This window comes from Vespa velutina, chromosome 10, assembly GCF_912470025.1.
Source record: "Vespa velutina chromosome 10, iVesVel2.1, whole genome shotgun sequence".
NCBI lineage: Eukaryota > Metazoa > Arthropoda > Insecta > Hymenoptera > Vespidae > Vespa > Vespa velutina.
This window is the reverse complement of record NC_062197.1, coordinates 1,126,020-1,149,721: the sequence shown is the minus strand read 5'-3', so window position 1 is coordinate 1,149,721 and position 23,702 is coordinate 1,126,020. Positions and strand designations below refer to the sequence as shown.

The following is a 23,702-nucleotide window of genomic DNA, read 5'->3' as shown; positions in this document are numbered from 1 at the left end:
AAAAATTCTTTCCTTCACGTTTTCTTTCCGTTCAAATTATTTCATATAATTAATGTCAATAAATTTTGCACGCTTATAAATAAACACAGATAAAAGGATAAGAATTGTTTTAAGAATTAGTGATAATTATCCTAACTCGCGTGTCTTATATGTTCATTTACAACCGGAAATGAAGTTAATCCCTTTCCCTCGACTTCCTCGTTGGTATTCAATACACGATTGCTTTTAATGAGTGTTATTTAACGTTTTAATACGAATGGAATATGAAGTACGACGATGAAATCAAAAATTTTTAACGGAAGATACTTTTTCAAAAACGACCAACTAAAAATCCTACGATGAGTTTTTTCTTTTTCTTTTTCTTTCGTCTTCGTCTTCTTGTCCAATCTTTCTCGATGCACCTGCTCTTATCGATAATACTCAAAGATGCTGTGTGTACTACTTTTACCCGTATGTAAATATATAGAGTACTTCCTGTTCCCTTGGATTAATACTGTCGATCGAATTGAGTATGGTATGTAAGACAAAAGAAGAAAAAAGAAAAAAAAGAAAAGAAGAAGAAAGGGGGAAAAAAAATTACGAGATCAAAAATAAGACTACCCATAGATAGTATCGAAGAAAAATAATGACGAAAAAGAGAAAGAAAGGGAGGAGATCGAAGGTAAATAAGAAGCAAAAGAGAGTGAGATAGAAAGAGAGAGAGAGAGAGAGAGAGGGAGAGAAAATATCCGAAGAGTCAGTCGTCTGTGGCCTTTTAAGGTTAACGAGCAACTCTCGACGGTTCGTTCGTTCGTCGGTGCATTGAGCAATCTGAGAAACAGAGACGAGACGAGACGAGAAGAGAAGAGGAGAGGAGACGAGACGAGACGAGACGAGACGAGACGAGACCAGACGATTCTCTCATCGTTCGAGGGGCCAGCAGGAACGAAACAGAAGTAACAACGGCAGCACACGAGCAGCACACTTCGGCAGCACGCACGACGCGAGGGCCACGGACACCTTTTTGGGCCCACCGCTCGAGCAAGGGAGGAAGCTGCACGAAAGAGAAAAGAAGAGAGAGAGAGAGAGAGAAAGAGGGTGAGATAGAGGTAAAGGTAAAGGTGGAGGTAAAGGTAGAGAAGGAGTAGGAGGGGGAGGAGGAGAAGGGCCTATTTACCAACGACACCCGCACGAGAATGGCCCCCAATCCGAGGCCCAACTTCACCATAGTAGGATTTCGAATCCTTAGAGCGGGCTGACCCGATGTCGAAGCACGAAGAAAACAGGGGGAGAAACGAAGCAAGGGAGAGACGGAGATGGGGGGGGGGAGAAAGAGATTCGAGGGGCCTTGCAAACGGGCCCCCTTGTAACACGGGAAGACTCCGTTCGACGAGTTCCCACGAGGCCGAAGAGGCACCACCTGTGCACGTTCGAACGAGGCCCAAGAAGGGGAAGGGAAAGAAAAAGGGCAGGCCCACGCCACCGATTTTTCGACCCTAATTTCGATCGAGAAAAAGAGAGGTGGAGAGAGAGAGAGAGAGAGAGAGAGAGAGAGAGAGAGAGAGAGAGAGAGAGAGCTGGGAAGGTGAGGGAATGTAGCCCGGTGAACTTACCGAGGGTGTTAAACGGTTCGAGGATTGGCATTCCATTGCAGCCCTTCTTAAGATATCTTCTTAAGGATTAGGAAATAGGGGTGGAGTGTTTCTCTATTACTCTCTTATATGAGATAACTAATAGTTTCTTGGTCCTATCGATCTAATCGCTTGAAATAACGAGCTACGATAAATCATAAGATATACGTGTGATCTCTCTCTCTCTCTATATATATATATATATGTGTGTAAGTGTGTATATGTGTATAATATATGTATCGGATCGATTTGATTTTTTTATCCAGATAGAATCTTCATTCATTAATAGAGATTTCTCCTTTTCGTCGAGAGGGGAAAGAAAAGAAAAAAGATAAAAAAAGAAAGAAAAAAAGGAATATAAGGAATAAATAAAATAAATCGTAAGAGTATCCATCTTGAAATATGTACTTTTTTGAATTAAAGATTACAGATACAAATGTAACGTTTAACGAGGGACTCGAGATTATTGCATTTAAAGTAATTTTTTAACTTCAATTTAACGAGGAGAAAATGTAATCGTTCGTTGCTACCCTCCTTTTTTCTTTTAAAGCGGAACGATACTAACAGGAGGGCCCTGCTTTGTAGATCGCTAAGCGAACGCATTCAAGGGGGATGCGCGCGTTAATTGGTTAAGCTCGTTAATTAGTCTGCCCGCCGTTTTCGAGCATATTAACGTAAAAGGAGACCGAGAATAAGGAAAGAGGAGGATGAAGAGGAGGAGGTAGAGGCAAAAGGAGGGACGGCAAGTCTGTCGAGCAATGTCGCCGGTGGTCTCCACCTATTTATTTTTTCGAGTTAATTTTAGACCGACCCTTCCAGAGAGGATCGCACAGGACAACTCGAAATACTCGCTCGTCTGTTTCCACTTCTGCTCCTTTTTACGTCCTTTCCAACTCCACCCCACCTTCTCTCTCTCCCTCTCTCTTTCTCTCTGTCATTTTATCTGGATTCTGTAACAGACAGGCATCAACGTATTTTTTAGGGACATTTTTTCCATTCTTTTTTATATACATACACACACACACGGAGAGAGATAGATAGATAGAGGGAGAGAGATAGAGAGAGAGAGAGAGAGAGAGAGAAACTGAAAGACATTTTAGTATATCTTGAAAAAAAGAAAAGAAAAAAAGAAGAAGAAAAAGAAAATAAGATTCTCCGACTTTTCAATCATTTTCGAAAACGAGATATAGATAATAACGGTCTGGAAAGTTTTAATTTCTTAATGATCTATGAGAACCGAGTGTATTTCTTATCTATACAAGTAAGAAGAAAAAGAAAAAGAAGAAGAAAGAAAAAGTGTAGCTTTACTAATCGAAGTCAAGAAAAATAAAGATCGTGTGAAAGTTTACTATACTTCATTCGATATATACATACATACATACATACATATATGTGTGTGTGTATGTTTATATACATATGCATATATCGAAGCTTTGTAACTTGTACGTGTAATTGCTCTTCCGCAATGGATTACCGGCTGATTTATTACTTCGTCCGTTGGCCATACGGGCGATCGAGGTTCGAATTCGACGCGTCATCCGTCGCATTAAGGTTCCTCAAAGCGTACTTCCGACAGGACCGTTGCTTGGGACTAACCTTTTCGTCATCATCATCGTCGTCTTCGTTGTAGCTCTGTCGTTGGTCGTCGTTGTCGAAGCAATTCGAGTTTGCAAGAGAAGAGAGAAGAGTAGCAGGTGCTTTTCAAGAAGAAGAAGAAGAAGAAGAAGAAAAGGAGGAGGAGGAGGAGGAGGAGGAGGAGGAGGAGGAGGAGGAGGAGGATGCAGAGAAATGAAAGAAAGAAGGAAAAGGAAGATGTGGGCTCGACAAGATGAGACACGATTACCGAGAAATAACGGTACGGCCAAGTACCGACGAAGAAAAATGCTAACCGCGAAAATTGCAGCCCTTTTGTTGACCTACGTTTTGTTTCTCCTTCTCTCAATCTCTCTCCATCACTCCCTTTCTCATTTCTTCTTTCTTGCTAACATTTTATCAGCCATAACAGTAAAGACTCTTGAACGGGACGAAGAAAGAAGTGAGTCATTTTGCGATCGTTCATTCGCGCAATTTTTCTACCGATCGAAAAGCGGATCGTGAAGCAGGTGTTACCAACCGAGTTGTAATTAAACTTCGTTAAACGGGTCACACGGTCACCACCGATGATGCTGATGATGTTCATCGACATTCCTTTTTCTTCTTTTTTTTTTTTTTTCTTTTTTCTTTCTCCTTTTTCTTTTCTTTTCTTTTCTTTTTTTTTTTATCACTCTTTCATCGAGAATGACAATTACATTTTTTATATGCAAAGTTTTAATTTGAATCTCCCTCCCTCCCTCTCTCTCTCTCTATCTCTCTCTTAATTGATAATATTCCTTCGTAGAAAATGAAAAAAAAAAAAAAAAGAAAAGAAAAGAAAGAAAAGAAAGAAGAAAACGAGATTAAAAAGATTGACAAACTCGATCGACGATCGATCTTATTTTATATCTGAAACTTGAGCAAAGAAGAGGTTGAGGGGAAAGGAGGGAGTTGATCGTTAACGAGAGTCAAGAACAGCAGGTGCACCAAGGAATAATCTAAACTAAATTTCGACCGGTAGCATGTCGTTCGATCTTCCTAATTAAAGGATACTCCAGTCTTATCCTAAAACACGTCCACGAATCTGAACGAATAGGATTTCTCGATCTTCCTTTTTCTCTTTCTTTTTCTTGACTTATTTAATCGCCTCCCAACCCCCCCCCCCCCAATCTCTTTCTCCCCTTTCGTCTTATTTTATTTTCTTTTATCTTTCTTTTTCAATTCTTTTTTTTTTTTTTTTTTTGTTTCTTTTTTTAATCCTTTTCACAAGATTTTTCAGTTAAATATACGTAGTAGCTTCTACGGTAATACTTCGATTGATTTCGAGAACGTGACGTGATCGATCATGAAAGAGATAAAAAAAAAAGGAAAAGAACACAAAGAAAGAAAATAAGAAAGAAAAAGAACAAAGGATAAAAAAGACAATAAATAATAATAATAATAATAATAATAATAATAATAATAATAATAATAATAATAATAAAAAAGGAGGACAATCGAGATCGATTTATGTCACGTGCCGCGTGCTACTAAGTGTTTTATAATTTTTGTCTTTATGACTGATCGAGAGAAAAGATGGATCGATAACGACGGTAGTGTACGCTGACACGGAGATCGTTTTTGGCGATACACGGATCGTTCGACTTTCTCGTTACACTCGAGCGAGTCCTTAATCGTGACCATAATTTATGTCTACCTTACGTAGAAGAAGAAAAGAGAAGAAGGAGGAGTGGGGAGGAGGAGGAGGACACTTCTTCGATCTGTCTCAAAGAGGAGACGTCTCTTCTTCTTCTTCTTCTTCTTCTTCCTCTACTTCTTTTTCGTGAGAAACAGGCCCTCGTATTCGTAGCAATCATTTATTGTCTGGTCGTTAAGCCCAACGAAAAAAAAAAAAAAAAAAGAAAAAAAAAGAAGAAAAAAAAAAGAAAAAAGCTATGTACGTATTTGCTCGTTGAAAGTGGATCAGGAAGGAGGAAGAAGAAAAGAACGTGAAGGAACAAGGAGATGAGGACGAAGGGGATGTGAGGAGGAGGAGGGGAGGAGGGGAGGTGGAGTTCAACATTTCGCAAATTTTCTCTTGAGATCCATTAAGACCGGGCGAAAGTGAGTTCTACCCTGACGTGTTATACGAAACATTTCATCGACGTACGAAATATAATTCGAGTTGCATCTTGATCTATACAAATATGTTTTAATCCATTATCTCGGTTATTCTTCGACACCGGTAGAAAGCCACGGTTCTTCACTGTCACTGTAAAATCGTTCAACGAGATGAACCAGGTTACATGCAAAGTTCCAATTAAGTGATTCGACACATGTTTAAGAAGCAAAAAAAAAAAAAGAAAAGAAAAGAAAAGAGAAAAAGAAAAAGAAAGACATATAATTAATGGAAATACACTTGATCGATATTTATGAGAGAGTTAATAGTAGTAGTAGTAGTAGTAGTAGTAGTAGTAGTAGTAGTAGTAGTAGTAGTAGTAGTAGTAGTAGTAGTAGTAGTAGTAGTAGTAGTAGTAGTAAATCGTTCGTAAACATTAACGATCTTTCTAGATAAGATCCTAACGATAAAACGTAAAATTAATTGTTGAAACAAAATCGATATTTTTATGATAATCGACGAAAACTTAACTCCAATTGTATCACGAAAAATATAAAAATAGAAATTAATTTTGTAATTATGTCGCGTATTATTTAACACCAATCGAAAAAAAAAAACTTTTTCCTTGTCACCGAGAGGGAACAGGTTACATGTAAAATTCCAATTAAACGATTCGATTCATTCGTAATAATAAGTGATAGAAGGAGATGTAATTAAGGACGATGATTGGATATATTTGTAAGAGAGTTAATAAATTTATCGTCAACGTGAACGATTTTACATACATATATATAAATAAGATTCTATCGATTCAATTTTCGATCTGAATAGCCTAATTGTGCTTTCAATCTTAGAGAAGCCGTTAAATTTATTTCCTTTCGAAACAATGCCAATGAAAAACTTTCACCTTACTGCCAGATTGAATGGTAAAAAGCTTGTCAGTATCATGTAAACCGAACGTTGAGAGAGAGAGAGAGAGAGAGAAAGAGAGAGATACAAAGCAGGTCTCATACATTTGTACGAGGCCAATTAATCAGTACGCCATAGTTAAAATCGCTGCGTGTTTGCAATACCGCGAATACGAATCGAATAGAACTCATACTCTCTGTCTCTATCTATCTATCTATCTTTTTATCTCTCTTTCTCTCTCTCTCTCTCTCTCTCTCTCTCTCTCTCTCTTTTTTCTCACATACACATACTTATTCACATTCATTATGTCTCTCTTTTCACACTTGTCGCGCGTGCGAGCAAGCAAGTTTACATAATACTCTGACACAACGCTTTACCTATCCACATAATACGCTCATTCAAAGTCAAAAATAGATCGCCCGATATTATTCGCTTATATAGATAACTATCCGTTTGTTTGTATAAATTCGCGCATCGAATCAATTTTAAACGACGAATTAATCACTAGCTCTTTTTATTCTCTCTTGTGTATGTATATATATACATATATGTGTAAGTACATATGTATGTATGTACATCATTGAAAAGAAATCGTCTTGTCGCAGAAACACATGTAAAGAAAATTGATGAGATATCAAAGTGTCACTACCTGTTCTTCCTTCCAAAAAAAAAAAAAAAAAATAATAAATAAATAAATAAATAAAGAATAAAGAAATAAAAAAAAAGAAAGAAAAAACAACATTGAGACATCAATTTATTGGGTTTTTGTATATAGGCAAAGATACTTTTTACATCACGGATTAATATTTTCTCTTATTCGTTCTTTAAATACAAAGATCGATCGATGTTCATCAAAGAGAAACGTATATATAATACCGAAAATATAATTTATTATTTATTATTATTAATAGGTATCTTAAAGTAAAATAAAGTCGATTACGTTGAGAAATGAAATAAGAAAGTTATACGGAAGTCGAAATCGAGGTGAGAAAGAGAGAGAGATAGAGAGAGAAGAAAAAAAAAATTAAATGAAAAGGAAGAGGAAAAAGGAATTAAATGAAGAGGAAGAGGAAGAGGAAGAAGAAGAAGAAGAAGAAGAAGAAGAAGAAGAAGAAGAAAGGAACGCGACTATCCATCCACTTGGGGTCGGTAGGGTGTTGGTAGAGTGCCGGTAGGGTGTCAGCAGGGGTAGCGGCGAGAGGTGGCCAACAATATGGCCCGTGCTCGGTACAATAGCCCTCGCATTATGGCTCGTAGCACGGCAAACGGGATGGGGCGAGCGCACGCTAAGATTACATTACACAACACAACACAACACAAGAAGAGAACCCCGCTCTTGGTTCTCTCCTTCGACAAAGCGGACTCACGGCTCGGCGCACAATGTACCGCGAGAGAGTGAGCGAGTAAGAATACGAAGAGACGTAGGAGAGAGAGAGAGAAAGAGAGAGAGAGAGAGAGAAAGAGAGAGAGAGAGAGAGAAAGAGAGAGAGAGAGAGAGAAAGAGAGAGAGAGAGAGAGAGTAAAGCGACCACGCGCTAGCGCCCTGCCTTCTTCCTCCTCTTCCTCCTCCTTTTCGAAGGTAAGCGGAGAAAGAAGAAGAGGGAAACGGCTTCCAGCTTCTCTGAGAATATTCCCACGTTCTCGTTCATAGCACGAGCCAAGGAAAGAAAGAGAGAGAGAGAGAGAGAGAGAGAAAAAGAAAAAGAAAGAGCACCTTGGATACACGCTTGGAATTTTGGTGTCTGGTATAATCTTTCGTATATTGAAACATATAGAGAACGTAAAAGAGAGAGAGAGAGAGAGAGAGGGAGAGAAAGTGATAGAAAATAGTACGGAAGTATTTAATCCGATTACCAAAGCGTACGAAAATATCAATCGATTTCTTCGAAAGATATGTAAATTCCCCTCCCTTTCTCCCACTCCTCTTCGATCCTCTCTCTCCCATCCCCCGTGCTCTCCTCCAAATCGATTCAATTCAGAGAGGCAAATTTTCCTTTCGATTTTTAATTACCTCAATGGAATGGGGATCGACCATTTCTCTCGGTACCTTAAACGAAATTGATTCGGATTGACATTAATGACTTCGAAGCTCGATTACTCCAGAGGCATAACTCTCTACAATAAACTACATATGTATATGTAGGTGAGTATATGTTTTTATTCGATATCCTGTTCTCCTCCTGTCTTGTATTTTTTAATTTCTCCCTTCGTACTTTGGTTAATGTAACGAAGTGAGTTACTTGATTCGAAACATTTCGAACGATATATAAACGAAGAGCGATATAATAATGATCGTTTATGACCGACAAACGAAATATCGTTCTTTTCCAAGAGAGTCTTTCTTTCTCTATCTCTCTCTCTCTCTCTCATACACACACACACACACATACACACACACACACACAAATACATTTTCTTTCTCTCTTATAGGTGCGCGTTTGCGCGCGGAAATCGTAGCTTTCGATCAAGAAGAAGGTACACCGCTTGAATATAACGAGTTGTTAACGCTGGTAATAATATGTAGCTGATGTCCCGGTGTGCACCGGTAGCACCGTGTCTGTTCCCTGCCTGCCTGCTTGCCTCCATGCCTGCCTGCCTGCCTGCCTACTTGCCTTGCCTGCCTTACTGTATGCGGATAAAGCTCGTTTTGTTGCCTCGACTGGCGCGTGTGCGCGAGAGCAAGAGAACGAGAGATGAAGGGAGAAGAAAATGAGAGAGAGAGAGAGAGAGAGAGGAGAGTATCGTGCGTGTGCGAGCATCCGGCTTGGATGACCAATCAGTGTAATTATCCTGCTGCTCTCTGCCAACATACCGTCACCTCTCTTTCTCTCTCTCTCTCTCTCTCTCTCTCTCTCTCTCTCTCTCTCTCTCTCTCTCTCTCTCTCTCTCTCTCTCTCTCTCTCTCTTTCTCTATGTACGCTTTAGGTACTTACACAATATCCACTTGCTGGATGGCTGTGTGTATGTATATATACATATAGATATATGTATACAACAAGACATTCGTAATGTTAATGCATCGAAAAAAACGAGATTCATCTTATCCTTGATAAAAAAAAAAAAAAAAAAAAAAAAGGAAAAAAAAGAATCGATCGCCACGAGTATAGATATGTAATAATAATTAACACATATATACACACACACACACACACATTGTAAAAAAATGATCAACGATGATACATAAATGAGTACGATAATTATGAGCGTTGATTTTACTAGTATCCTATTGAATCCGAGACAATGTTTCGGACTTCATTCAAATTGTAACGTCGCAGATTAATTGTCATTATTTTCGTAATGATAAAAATTCATTGATAAAAAAAGAAAAAAGAAAGAAAGATTCATTGTTATCGAATATTCATCGATGATGATTACATATTATATATTATAAATATATATACTAAATTTATAACAATGTTAAAAGTTCACAGACGTTTCCCGTAATAAATGTTAATCCATTCATTTCAATTGCAAAAACATTGATGACAGTCGAATTTGAAATTATCGAATGAATCCCAGAAGTTATAAATGACATCTTTTTCTTTTTTAACGCTGAATGAATCGTTTAATTATATATATATATATATACATACGTATACGTTAAGTGTTAAGTATAAATAATTCTTTTTTTATATGCCGAAAGGCAATCATGAATAAAATGTTCGGTTAATTATTTCAAATGAAACCGACGGTCACATCGATGCTTTCGACGTGACACGGACAAAGGGACTTGTAAAGGGAATTTTCAACCCTCCGATCTCTCTCTCTCTCTCTCTCTCTCTCTCTGTGTCTCTGTCTCTCTCTTTCTACGATAGTCGCTTGCTTTTGACATTAATTGTTGCATCGGATGGCCTGACTCTCTCATTCTCTCACTCTATCTCTCTCTTGCGCACGCCATGATGGGACATATCTTCTTCCTACGCACGTTTCGATCCTGTTACTCGACAGGGCGAGATTATGGTGGTAATAACTGTTTGATGGAACAATGACGGAAGAAGGGACTCGATTCTCCCTGAACGTATTATTAAAGAACGGCCTCTAGTACTTGCTCGATCCTAAATTGAATTGACATTGACAATACATAATTAATGATTTTACATTTATTCACTTTTACAAAATAATAAATAAACGGATGTATGGTCATATTTTGAATCTTTTATATTTTCGTTTAAATTATTATTTATGGTCGAGATAAGACCGACATGGTTTGTTTTTCTATCGAATCATTGTCAAATCATAATTTTCTTCTTATTTTCTTTCTTGAAATAAGTAAGACTATAAATCTTATCAATCTTATATATATATATATATATATATATATATATATATATATATATATATATATATTATTGAAACGAAAAATAATGAATCAATTTTTCAACAAATATTACTTTTCCCTCTCGTAAATCTTTAACGTCTATTACAAAAGTTAATATTTGCGTTTACCGACCGGACTTGTCGTAAAAATTCGACCAGGATCTCTTCGGCCCTTGTTTAGGGTATTGCCTTTTATAAAGGGACTAAACACCTTGTTAAGTCCCGTAAGCACAACCTGTCTTTCAACCTTACAAAAGAGAGAGGGACAGAGAGAGAGAGAGAGAGAGAGAGAGAGAGAGAGAGAGAGGGTCATTAAGATCCTACGTTTAATTCGAAAAATCGACGTCCAAACGACTCGTTTCGATTCCAAGGCAGGAAACCGGTTGTCATGCGATCACGAAAGATTGGATATACGTCCGGTCTAATACGACGGTAGCGTCGCTTCTGCATTTCAAAATATTTTCTCCGAAAGCGCGATCACCCCGTCCCTCCTCAGCCTCCTCTTCTGAGCAAAACCTATCTCGCGAATTTCGAGTGCACGTTAAATGTTATTTCTTATTCGGATCGTGTTCTAACCAGAAATAAGTTTCACTCTCTCAATTCCATATCCAACGAAAAGATTACTGTTCCCCCCTTCCCCTCTACTCTTCCGCAAAAACGTGTATCGATTAGAAGAATTTCTTGCTTTATTTTTTCTTTCTTTTTTTTTTTATCATCACACATAACTTGGTAAAAAATGGAACATACGGAATGAAATATTGAACATATGGAAGGTGTTTTAAACGTGGTTTCAGAGAGACGAGTGCTAAGTCGATGAAAAAAAAAAGGAAGAAAGAGAAAAACAGGAGAGAGAGACAGAGAGAGAGAGAGAGAGAAAAAAGAATAATAAGAAAAAAAAAAAGAAGAAATCGCGAATGAAAGAGATTAGAAATCGTGAGGTCGATCAATCGAAATTCGACACAATATCTCTTTATCTCTCGAAAGTTACGAGACAAAGTCATCGAGCAGCAGAGAGATATATACGTATGTATATATGTGTATCATGGAAGAGGAAGAGGGAGAAAAAGTGGAAGAGAAGGAGTAAGAGAAGAGAAGAGAGAGAGAGAGGGGGCGGGAGGGAGTCACGAGAGAGGCACGAGTATCGTCGCGCGTCGTGGCGTGTGCTAGACAGCTCTTTTCTTTCTCTTTTTTCTTTTCTTTTCTTTTCTTTTCTCGTCTCACCAACACACATCCAACATCGGTTAAGTGGGAAAGAGAAAAAGAAAGACAGAGAGAGAGAGAGAGAGAGAGAGAGAGAAACGACGACGACGACGACGACGACGACGACGACGGCGACGACGACGACGACGGCGACGACGACTTTGTACGCAGGTGTGTTGAAGAAAAAGTCCTCTTCTCCGTGACCCTCCTCCTCTCGGTGTTGGGTCCTACGGTAAGCTACCACTCCCTAGGATCGATTCGCTCTTTGGGCCTCGACTCTTCAGGCTCTCTCCTGGCCCAAGGCTCTCTTGGCCTTAGGCTGTAGGCCTTAGGCTCCCGGCCACAGGCTCCTGGTCTGTGGGAACGCTCCGGCCCGGGAGCTTCCCACGATACACCACGCTCCTCCGGCTGCCGGCCGGCCGGCCGATCGCTCGCTCGCTCGCCCGACCGACCGACCGACCGACCGACCGACCGACCGACCGAACGAACGAACGTGCGCTTACGGCGCGCGAACTCTGAAAGAGTGGGGGAGAATTGCCGGGCCCATCTACCAATCCGATGGTGGGACTGAACGTATAACTACGGCACGCTCGCGCCTAACCAACTCAGAAACGTAACAAACACGGATGCGTTAACTTCGCTTGCCTCGGCACACCGAGAATATACATATATAGACACACACGCACACACATACACATTATATATATATATATATATACACACACATATATATATATATGTGCAACGATATCAATCACGTCAATATACACGAGTAGTGTTTTATCACGCGTTACCTTATCATTATTATCAATATATATTTTATTAATATCATCATTATTATACGATATATAGGAATAATCGTAGCAATAATCGTCTTCGAATTGTGACAAGTGTTGCTTGATATAATTAAAACAAGTGTGAAAGAGAAAGAAAGAAGGAAAGAAGAAAGCAAATGATGGCACCTCATACGAGTTATGCACCCGTCACTGGTATGGAGTATGAGGAACCAGTGTCAAGGACCTATCAATATCGCAAGGTCATGAAGCCGATGCTTGAGAGAAAAAGAAGGGCACGTATCAATCGTTGCTTGGACGAATTAAAGGATCTCATGGTTACGGCCCTTCAAGCCGAAGGAGAAAACGTGGCGAAGTTGGAGAAAGCTGATATCCTTGAGTTGACAGTTCGTCATCTTCATACGCTTAGGGCGGCACGTAGATTAACTCTAACGCCTGAAAACAGTTATGCGGATAGATTCCGCGAGGGATTTACGCAATGCGCTCAAGAGGTGTCTACGTTTCTTTCAACACCAGTTGCCGCTGCCGTTCATCCGGCCGCTGGTGCTCAGCTTATGAGGCATCTTGGCGGTTGTCTTCGAAGATTGGAAGGTTCGTCCTCCGCTAGCTCTTCGGTCTCCTCTAACTCGCCGGTTCCAAGTACCAGCAAGGGTTTTAACGAATCTATAACATCGACGATGTCTACGACGACCTCGACGACTACGACAACAACGACTACGATGATGACCGTCGGTGTACCACAAAACGTCTACACGCCGCCGCAAAGTCCCCTTAGCGTTGCCAGCTCATCCGGGGAATCCTCTGAATCTTCTGGTCCCGTTTGGAGACCTTGGTGATCATCTAAATTTGGTGGTCTAATACAACCTAGATCACAATGATACAAATATTAGTGGACTTCGTGCGTGACGAATTTTTTCTCATCATTATGGACGATAATTGTAATCGATATTTCTCCTCTCTATGGACGATTTATTGTAATCGAAGGAGAAAAACGACGAATCATTGTCTTCCAAATATTATTATGACATCGAACGTACAATTTTAGTATGTTATAAGGGCATACGCATATCGTTTGATTCAATCCCAAACTTTTTCTCACTATTTCCTTAACTTTATGTCTCCTTATATCACGATCGATAGATAGATTTGCTTTTCTTCCGTAATATAAATAAGTGATAAAGCTTTAATGTGACGTCTGTGATAAGGGTTCCATTTTGTACCTGAGATATAACTATTTTTGAGGCAAAGTATATCGATTATTATAGAAAATATATGTTAACTTGTTAAGTTTAAGAACATAGTTTTCTTCTTTTCTTTCTTTTTTTTTTTTTTTTTTTTTTTTTTTTTTTTTTTTTTTTTTTTTTCCTTTTTTTTTCTTCTTCTTAGACATAAAGATTCTCGATATCTTTTGCTAAACGCCGAAGCATTTTCATTGTGAGACTATTATAATAAAACTGTCTTGTTCAAGAACTAATCGAATATTTATAATATTTCACCTTTACCACATCCGATCCTTCTTATAGTTAACGAAATAAGTAAATTAAAATGAAATGAAAATATTCTCTCTTTTATTTTGATATACAGGAAGATGACACAGTAAATAATTATTGATCAAAAAATAAAAGCGATCGAAACAAGTCTCCGTTTATAGAACGAGTGATCAAAGGTAAAACGAGTAGTCAAGGTGAATATAATGTTATACGATGAGATTGTAAAAATCAATTACTATTTTACCAGATTTTTTAGTCTAGTTTATATATATATATATTGTTCTTTCAGTTTTTAAAACTACAAGTTTATTTAACTAAATAAAAGGAAAAAGCTGGAATAGGAATAATAGTTTTTAGAAATCATTTAGACACTTTTATGGCCCTGTATTCTTTAGGTTTATCCATTAAATAAATTACACAAGAATTTTGTTCAACAAATTTCAATAAAATATTTCCTAGATACATTCTTCTCTTATACGAATGAAAGATGACATTCTTAAAATCATGAAGATTCATAAAAATAAAATGAAGAATATTATATAGAATAAGTTGTTTTTATTTTCTCGTCTCCATTCGTATTTTCTTGTAATTAACCGTGATTGTACCTTTCATCGAAGCTACTTACGTCCTTCAAATACAATAGAAGCAGTTTGTTTGATCGACGCTTACATTTTTATTTTTTTAACTGTTCAACGAAGTACTTTTAACCGACGCGAATTGTCTGGACGTCATTCGAGAAGCCGTTATTTGTCTTTTTTCTTTTCTTTCTTTCTTTTTCTTAATTTTTTTTTTTTTCTGTTCTTTTTTTCAATTTTATTTAACTTTCTTCTTGGTCGTAGGTAAAAAAATCTTGCAAATCTATAAAGTATTAGCAAAAACTCCGAAGCGAAACGTCTTTTCTGCACAAATGCAAATGAGATTTCGATTTAGATCCCACGGTAATGGAAATTTAATTGCTTTGCAGATCAATTCTCTCGATATTTAAGTAAAAATGCAAACTGACGAACTTTTAACTGTAGACGCAAGCCAGACTGAAAATATCGGCTTACATTTATATTCAACAAATAATATATTCGTCAGAAGTTACTTGTCATTTCTCGTATTACTAAATATATTTATATATATATATATATGTAAAGACATACACACACACACACACATACACACGCATGCATATATACACAGACATTTGCATTGATCGACGAGAAATTTTTCCTTTGTGTGCAACACACGATCGGCGTGTATTTGATTTACGTGCGAATGATTGCACTAGCAATTATGGTAACGTTAAGACGTCATCATTGATGACAGCAGCAAACGTTTACGTGAGCATCGACGCATAGAGCGCATTCCTCTTGATAGAAAATATTATTACATGATTATTATAATAACTGTTGAACGTACATTTGTTTTATTTCAATTATATCGTTTAGTTTCATTCTCCTTGTGATTTTAACATCATTTCTATCTTTTTGTTGCAGTTACCTGCGGACGTCAAAGCGCAATGTTCACTGCTAATCGTTCTTAGATACGATAGGTGAGAATCTTTTCTTTTTCTTTCCTTTTTCTTTCTTTTCTTTGTTTCATTTCAAACAAATTTTCACGCATTTCATTTCTTTCGATATCGATCTAATTCAATTTTTATACGTTAATTATCATGACTTTATGCCGTTAAAATCATTAACGTTTGAATATGAATATATTTAAAAGGGATATTTTCGATTAGAGATATAATACTTAAATGAGATCGCGACTTTTATTAATCATCGAGACGAGCGATCGATAAATCATCGACGGAGACGTTACGATTTTTTTTCCTTTTCTTTTGCTTAGGGCATAAGCATCTAAAAGAGAGAGAAAAAAAAAAAAAAAAAAAGAATAAAGCGAGACGGTCGATCAGCATGTTTTTAATGGAATTCATGCACGAGAAACGAGAACGAGGTTGAAACGGGATGTAAAACCTTTTGAAATGTTGTTACAGATCGGTCGAGATGGATGTGATCGCGTACAATCATCACGAGATCTCGAGTATAGTGAACGATATAGACGGGGGCGACCTCGAGGAGAGTCAGTACGAGGAAGAGAGCGAGGAAATTGTGCCTTATTTAGATATCGATCGGAATTTGTTGACACTTGAGGAAATCAATGCCGACAACGAGAAAAAATACAAGTTTCCATTCAGGAGAAGTCTTTTCGACAACGTACCACCTTACATAACGTTCCAATCGTTCGACTCAAAGGGCTTGCCGTTGCCCTATGAAATGAGCAAACACCTCAAATGGCGATTAAGTACGATTACGCCTATTATAGTACGTCGTACGCTCGTAAATTCTGGTTTTCGACTGATGAAAAAGTCTCAAGAATGGTCGGGTACCTGGGGTAAACACATGAAATCGGCATGTTATAAAAACTTGAAGGAGTTTCAAAAGGTCAATCATTTTCCCGGTACATTTCAAGTTGGTCGTAAGGATCGTTTATGGCGTAACGTCAGTAGGATGATGACGAAGTACGGGAAACGAGAGTTCGGTTTCGTTCCTAGGACATACGTTTTACCACAGGATCTTCGTTGTTTCCATCAGATCTGGGAGAAATCAGGTAGCAAGGAAAAATGGATAATCAAGCCTCCGGCTTCGGCAAGGGGAAGAGGTATTCGCGTCGTTCATCGTTGGTCCCAAATACCAAAGAAACGTCCGGTTGTCGTTCAACAATATTTGTCAAAGCCTAAATTGATCGGCGGTGCCAAATTCGATTTGCGTCTTTACGTTCTCGTAACGAGTTTTAATCCTTTAAAGATTTATCTTTATCCGGACGGTTTGGTCCGTTTTGCATCCGTTAAATACGTCGACGATATAAATTATCTGAGCGATCGTTTCATGCACTTGACGAATTATAGTATAAATAAGACCAGCGCTACCTATACGAGCAACAATTGCGCTGACTCGTGTTTCGGGCACAAATGGACCTTGAGGACGCTTTGGTCTTATCTCGAGAGAGAACACGTGAACGTTTCGAAATTGTGGTCGAGCATGAAGGATATCGTCGTCAAGACTATGATAGCTGGCGAATCCTCGATAAATACTCTTGGTAGACCTAACATGCAATCGAGATACTGTTGTTATGAACTTTTTGGATTTGATATTTTATTGGACGAACAATTGAAACCGTGGTTGCTCGAGGTCAATATATCTCCGTCCTTACAAACCTCTTCGTCTCTCGACGACGCGGTCAAGGGTCCTTTGATAAAGAACGTCTTCAATATCGCCGGTTTTCAATTGCCCTCTACCATGCCCACCGAAGACATAGAGAAAATATCTCAGAAATATCAGGTAGACACTGTATGTTTAGATTTACGACTTCATAGAACGACATTGAGCTATCAAGAGAGGCACAAACAATCGTTGTACGCTAATCTACGTGATCGCGAGGATTACATAGACGAGATCATTGAGGATCTTACACCGGACGACGTACGCCATTTGATCGCTTACGAGGACGAATTAACCCAATTGGATAGATTCGAGAAAATCTTCCCTACGAGCACCAGTCACGAATACATGCAATTCTTCGACGTTCCTAGATATTACAATATGCTACTCGACGCCTGGGAATTCGCTTACGGAGATAATCGAGAAAAAGGGATTTCAAGATTGCAGAAACTCTGCCAGGCGAAGTATCATCTCGAGCAACAAGTGGTTTATTAGTTGATATAGTTTTTCAAAATCGTTTTATTGTCGCGTGTACAAAATCGATCGTAAGTGCGAGGTGCGATTCTTTTTTTCTTCTTCTTCTTCTTTCCCCGTTTTTATTCTCTTCTCTTCTTTCTTTTTCTTTTTTTTTTTGTTTTTTTCCTTTTTTCTTTTCGCTCTTTTTTCTCCTTTTTTTTTTTTTTTTTTTTTTTTTTTTTTTTTTTTTTTGTTTTAATCACCGCAGAACAACATCCCAGGTAAACGAAGAACGTGTGCGTAATCGTTCTGTCCTCATTTCGCAGCTGGCGGCGAAAATAATCATGTGCCTTTTAACTCGATTACGCGAATCATCGATTTATATATCTTGTATGAAATTTTTCCGTCTAATAAAATGTTTTATTTATTTTCTTGGTTTTCCTTCGTCCATCTCCCCTTATCATAATTAATAACAATTATTATTCCAGTCTTCCTTTCGAGGAAAATTATTATCTTGTCGATTAATTTGATCCCTATCGGAGAATAGCTTTCCGATTGGTTGACGTTGCTCTCTCTCTCTCTCTCTCTCTCTCTCTCTCTCTCTCTCCGGCATAGGCATTAAGGTGTCGAGTTTCCAATCAAAAGTTCACGTTACCATTGGCGTGAACACATAAACGGATCGTATATGGTACTATCGTCGTCGGATCAGTCATTAACAGAACCAGCAAGCATGTTTCGACACATTAATAGAAAAATTTTCCGATAAATACGATGTAATAACGTTCCGGTAAGAGGCAAAAGTAAAGAAATTTTCAAGTATGACGATACCAGGTAAGAAGAGGAAGGATGTCTCGACAGGTACCAGCCACGGCAAATTATGGAGTAAGGACGAGTTCGAAGACGACGAGGGATTCGCGTACGAGGAGATAACCGAAAGGCTTTTAACGACGGCTCGAACGGCTAAGTTGCCCATCGAAGGCGATCGTTCCAAGACCGATCGAGTTGACAAAAAGCCGAAGCTACCGATGCGAGAGAGCCTCTTTGCTCACGTTCCACCGTACATCATCTTTCACGGTTACGACAAGAACGGCGCGTCATTACCTCCGGAAATTACGAGACACCTGCTCTGGTGGCATACCAAGAACTTCTCACCACGAATGATACGTCTGACGGTTCTCAAATCGGGATTTACGATGACCGAGAAATCTATGGCCGATTGGTCCGGTACTTGGTGCAACAAACCGGCTTTTCTACGTACGAGGAAACAATTGAAAAAATTTCAAAAGATCAATCACTTTCAAAATTGTCAAGAGTTAAGCAACAAGATCAACTTATGGAGGAACATTAACAGAATGGCCAAAGTATACGGTAATAAGAGTTTCAACTACATGCCGCACTCTTACGTATTACCAACAGATTATGCGAAACTTAAGAGATTTATGGATAGGAAAAGCGGCACCGTCTGGATCCTGAAACCAGGAGATTCTTGTGCCGGTCGCGGTATACGATTGGTGTCACGTTGCTTCGAGATACCAAGAAAGTCATCCTACCTGGCCCAACGTTATCTATGGAATCCGAGCTTGATCAACGGCTACAAGTACGATATACGTTTGTACGTTCTATTAACGTCGATCGATCCCCTTCGTATATTCATTTATACGGAAGGTCTTGTCAGGTTAGCCACCGTTAAGTATCACAATAGACTCGATACTCTAAATGATCGTTTTATGCATCTGACTAATACATCGATCAACAAGCTAAGCCCTAGATACCGAGGTAACGACGATCCCAATAAGCAACAGGGTAACATGTGGTCGTTGACAGCTCTTTGGAATTATCTTCGTTTCAGAGAACGTGCGAATATCAATAATATTTGGCGAAAGATCAAAGGTATCGTTATTAAGAGTATTATTTCCGCCGAGAATTCCTTGATACAGGGTATGAAAGATTCTAATCCACCGAGTTACAACAATTGTCAATTGTTCGGTTTCGATGTACTCTTAGACGTACGCTTGGAACCATGGTTGCTCGAAGTTAATGATTGCCCGTCGATGTCTACCGAGACACCTTTGTGCGCGATCGTTAAGGGTCAACTTGCACGTGACTTTTTAAATCTCGTTGGTTTTCACGTGCCCGATATATTGAGACCGACCGACGTCGAAACATTGAAAGGATATTCGAACGAATCTCAAATCTGTTACGATCGTAATCTATACGACACTTTCTTGTCGAAGATAGGAAAAGAAAAGCAACGTTCCTTCGAGAATAATCCCCGGAATAATCGTGAATACTATTTGAACGTAATTCTGAGGGAGCTCACGCCCGAGGACGTGAGGGTGTTGATACGACACGAGGACGAGCTCGCCCAAATCGGGAGATTCGAAAAAATCTTCCCCACGTGCAACACGTACGAGTACTTCAAGTACTTCGACAAACTCAGTTACTACAACATGCTTCTCGATGCGTGGGAACACACGTACGGTAATGACAGGCTTCGAGGTATCGACAGGTTGAGAAAATTGTGCAAACAGAGATATCACTTGAACCAACAACTACCGTCGACAAATATACAAGATCAAACGAATACTTGACGGATCCATCTGTACTTTATAATTTATCCATTTTTATTATCTTTAATCGAAATCAATTATCGAATTACTACGTTATATTGCCCATTAATGATACTACCATTCAAAATATACATTTACTGTCGTTACATGTTCATTGCACGTCCGATTGGCAATTTCTTAAAAATGCTTACCTGTCAAAAATTTTTAAAGGTTAAACTCCATCGTGAAATTTTCTACAAGTACGAATTAAAATATCGTATATCACGGCGTATTTTTACGTAACGTCGGCCTACGGATAGATCGTGGACTCGAGGAAAAATGTAAACTCGGGAGAGATTTAAGAGGTGGGAAAAAGTATTAAAAAAAAAAAAAAAAAAAAAAAGAAAAAAAGAAAAAAAGAAAAAGGGAAAAAGGGAAAAAGGGAAAAAAGAAAAGAAAGAAAGGGGAAAAAAATAAAATAAAATAAAAACAGAAAAAAAGGGAGAAGAAAGTTATGAACGCTTCAACGAACACGATAAGTAGGAGGTTAACCTCGGTGTACGTTTACGACGATCGTCGAGAGAAGGAGGAAGATTTGTACGAACTGATAACCGAGTATCTATTATTGTTCCCTCCGATAAAAAAGAATCCATCGACGAGCGTTGAATCGAAATACGAATTACCACTTCGTGCCAGTTTATTTCCACACGTTGCTCCTTACGTAGAATTTCAAGCTCACAACGCAAAGGCACGATATTTCCCTCAGGAAATTCAACAACATTTACAATGGGATCTTACGTCGGCAACGCCATCGATCGTACGTAAGATCGTAGAAAAAACGGGATATCGATTGTTATCAGGTTGTACCGGTTGGTGCGGCGCATGGAGCGAGATCATGTACACATACAATTTCTCGAATCTGAAGAATTTTCAAAAAGTCAATCACTTTCCCGGCTCCTATGAGATAGGACATAAGGATCGTTTGTGCAGAAACGTCCGTAGATTGATATTACTTCATGGTAAGAAACGTATAGACTTTATACCGAGAACATATATACTACCACACGATCTTGAGTTACTATTGAAAATCTGGAATAAGGACGAGAATAAAAAATGGATATTGAAACCGCCAGCTTCGTCTCGTGGTCGTGGTATCAAAGTAATCAGTAATAGAACGCAAATACCTAGAACGTGTAATAATTATCTGATAATTCAGCGTTATCTCTCAAGACCAAAATTAATCAACGGTAACAAGTTCGATTTAAGGCTTTACGTACTCGTGACAAGTATCGATCCTCTGAGAGTATATTTTTACGAAGACGGCTTGGTAAGATTCGCAAGTAACAAGTACAGAGACAGCTTGTCGACTCTTCACGATCGTTTTATGCATTTAACCAACTACAGTATCAACAAGTACTCCTCGGATTATACCGAGAACGATACCGTGGATTCTTGCAAGGGTCACAAGTGGTCCCTCAAGTGTCTTTGGAATCATTTGGAGAAACAGGCAGTGAACACCAGGAATATCATCGAGAGGATTCACGACATGATCGTAAAGACTATAGTTTCCGCGGAATCATGCGTCAATAATTTTTCTCGCGTATATGCCGCCTCTTGGTACAACTGTTACGAACTTTTCGGTATCGACGTACTATTGGATGAAAATCTGAAACCTTGGTTATTGGAAGTTAATGCTTGTCCTAGTTTACAAACACCTTCGTTATTGGACGAAACTATCAAAGGTGCTCTCGTCAGAGATACGTTGAATCTCGTCTCTTATAGGATACCAGCGGAATTACCAAATTGTTCGCTACGTCAAGCGATCGCTAAAAGCGAACATTCCACGATTTGTCATGATTTTCGATTAAACGAAAAGGTATTGACCAATAGGGAAAAATTGAAACAATTACGATTCCTTTCTAAGAGAAAACGGCAAACTTACTTGAATGAAATCCTACAATATCTAACTGCGGACGACGTAAGACGATTGATACAATATGAAGATGAATTAAATCGTTTGGGCTCTTATCGAAAGATCTTCCCTACCAAGGATACCCACAAATACTTCAAGTATTTCACATATCTGAGTTATTACAATCGATTGTTCGACGCCTGGGAGACAACTTATGGTCGGAAAAGGAACGAGGCTGTTCAAAGATTGCGAGAATTGTGTAACAAAAAGTTTCACCTTAAACGTCACAACGAGTAACATTCTTCCTCTTCTTATTTGTCATTTTTATTTCATATCTCGTTCTAACGAAATTCGTATGTAATAGTCCGAACAAAATTGTTAACGAGAAGAAAGAAAAAGAAAAAAACAGAAAAAAAGAAAAGAAAAAAAAGGAAAGAAATTGTCAAGAAAATTATCCAGTCTAATTTTTACGTGGACCAAATGAGTCTCATGCCTGTAACAGCCACCCGGTTTAATAAATCTGTACTGACAATTTAATGTCTCTATTGTGACCGCGACGGTCGACGGTACTGGGCAAACTGAACTTGATTAAGTTAATACGAAAGGGGACCAGATTTCTTCGCTTCCGCCCTTTAAATTCAATTACTAGTCAGTTCTACGCTACTTAAAACATCATATATCAGTTTTATACAGAGGAAGTAGTACGATTCGGTGGGATATATAGTCCTCTAGAAAAAATTCGAATATCGATGTCGACTTACGTTTATCCTTTTCTTTTCCTCTCCTCACCCAATCACCTTTCTAAATTTTCACAAATATTATCATTTTCATTCATATTATAATTACAATATTTATTCGTACATCGTAAAATACCTATTTACGTATGATTACAATAAGTATTATTATCACACGTCGCGTATCACGGACGACGACGACGACGACGACGACGACGACCACGAAAGAAATGACATTGATTTTCTTTAAGGGCGTACTATCAATAGACAAAAATATAATATTAAGATAATAAACATTTCGATCGAGAAATAAACAAAACCGAGAGAATTGATTATGCTCGGAGTACATATGTAACATATGTTTGTAGCCATGACTTATATATGCGAGGCAACGATCGTTCGAAGACAATGGGCTCGCACAGTGCCGCGACGGTCAATGAATTGATATCGTTATTGTAACAACATAATAGACATATTTTCTTATTGAGATTGCAGTACGTCGTATGCGTGCTACGTACGTGCCGTGCCGGCACGTCTTTATGAATGTACTCATTCATACGCGAAGACTTCTCGAGTGTGTTGCGTAACAAATACAGAACGTTCTCCGTGTGTAAGGCTAAGGACCTCGTCTTCTTGACCGACAGAGAGAGAGAGAGGGGTGGGGGGGGGGGGTGAAGAAATGACTTGCACTCTTGTACGAGGGGGAAATGACTTTAAAAACAATATAGAATATTTTTAACCCTCAAACGAGTCAATATTCCCCTTCTTACTAACCTCCCTCCCTCTCTGCCTCTACGACCGTGTGCAAGTCGATCGATTTAATCTTTTAATAATCTTTTCTTTTTTTCTTTTTCA

The 23,702-nt window shown here is 38.5% G+C and overlaps 3 protein-coding genes across 3 annotated transcripts in view; all 3 read left to right on the top strand.

Moving 5' to 3' along the window:
• Positions 1-23,307, top strand: part of LOC124952219 — a 143,449-nt gene extending 120,142 nt beyond the window's left edge. Inside the window, exons 5-8 of the mRNA XM_047501762.1 lie at positions 15,472-15,527; positions 15,972-17,682; positions 18,447-20,161; positions 20,703-23,307. Of these exons, the coding sequence (XP_047357718.1) occupies positions 15,982-17,682; positions 18,447-20,161; positions 20,703-22,410 (5,124 nt within the window). The 5' untranslated portion in view covers positions 15,472-15,527; positions 15,972-15,981 and the 3' untranslated portion in view covers positions 22,411-23,307. The remainder of the gene's footprint in view (positions 1-15,471; positions 15,528-15,971; positions 17,683-18,446; positions 20,162-20,702) is intronic.
• LOC124952403 (enhancer of split mbeta protein-like) lies at positions 12,185-13,809 on the top strand. Its single transcript, XM_047502227.1, has one exon. It carries the CDS (start codon positions 12,659-12,661, stop codon positions 13,334-13,336), a length of 678 nt encoding a protein of 225 aa, XP_047358183.1. The 5' UTR covers positions 12,185-12,658; the 3' UTR covers positions 13,337-13,809.
• Positions 18,248-20,696, top strand: LOC124952397 (tubulin monoglutamylase TTLL4-like). The gene has a single exon (XM_047502217.1). The coding sequence runs from the start codon at positions 18,471-18,473 to the stop codon at positions 20,241-20,243; it is 1,773 nt and encodes a 590-aa protein (XP_047358173.1). The 5' UTR covers positions 18,248-18,470; the 3' UTR covers positions 20,244-20,696.
• Positions 23,308-23,702: the final 395 nt, after the last annotated feature.

Excerpts from the sequence above, each read along its gene's own strand:
- LOC124952397 (XM_047502217.1), top strand. The coding sequence starts at position 18,471 with ATGACGATACCAGGTAAGAAGAGGAAGGATGTCTCGACAGGTACCAGC.
- LOC124952403 (XM_047502227.1), top strand. The coding sequence starts at position 12,659 with ATGATGGCACCTCATACGAGTTATGCACCCGTCACTGGTATGGAGTAT.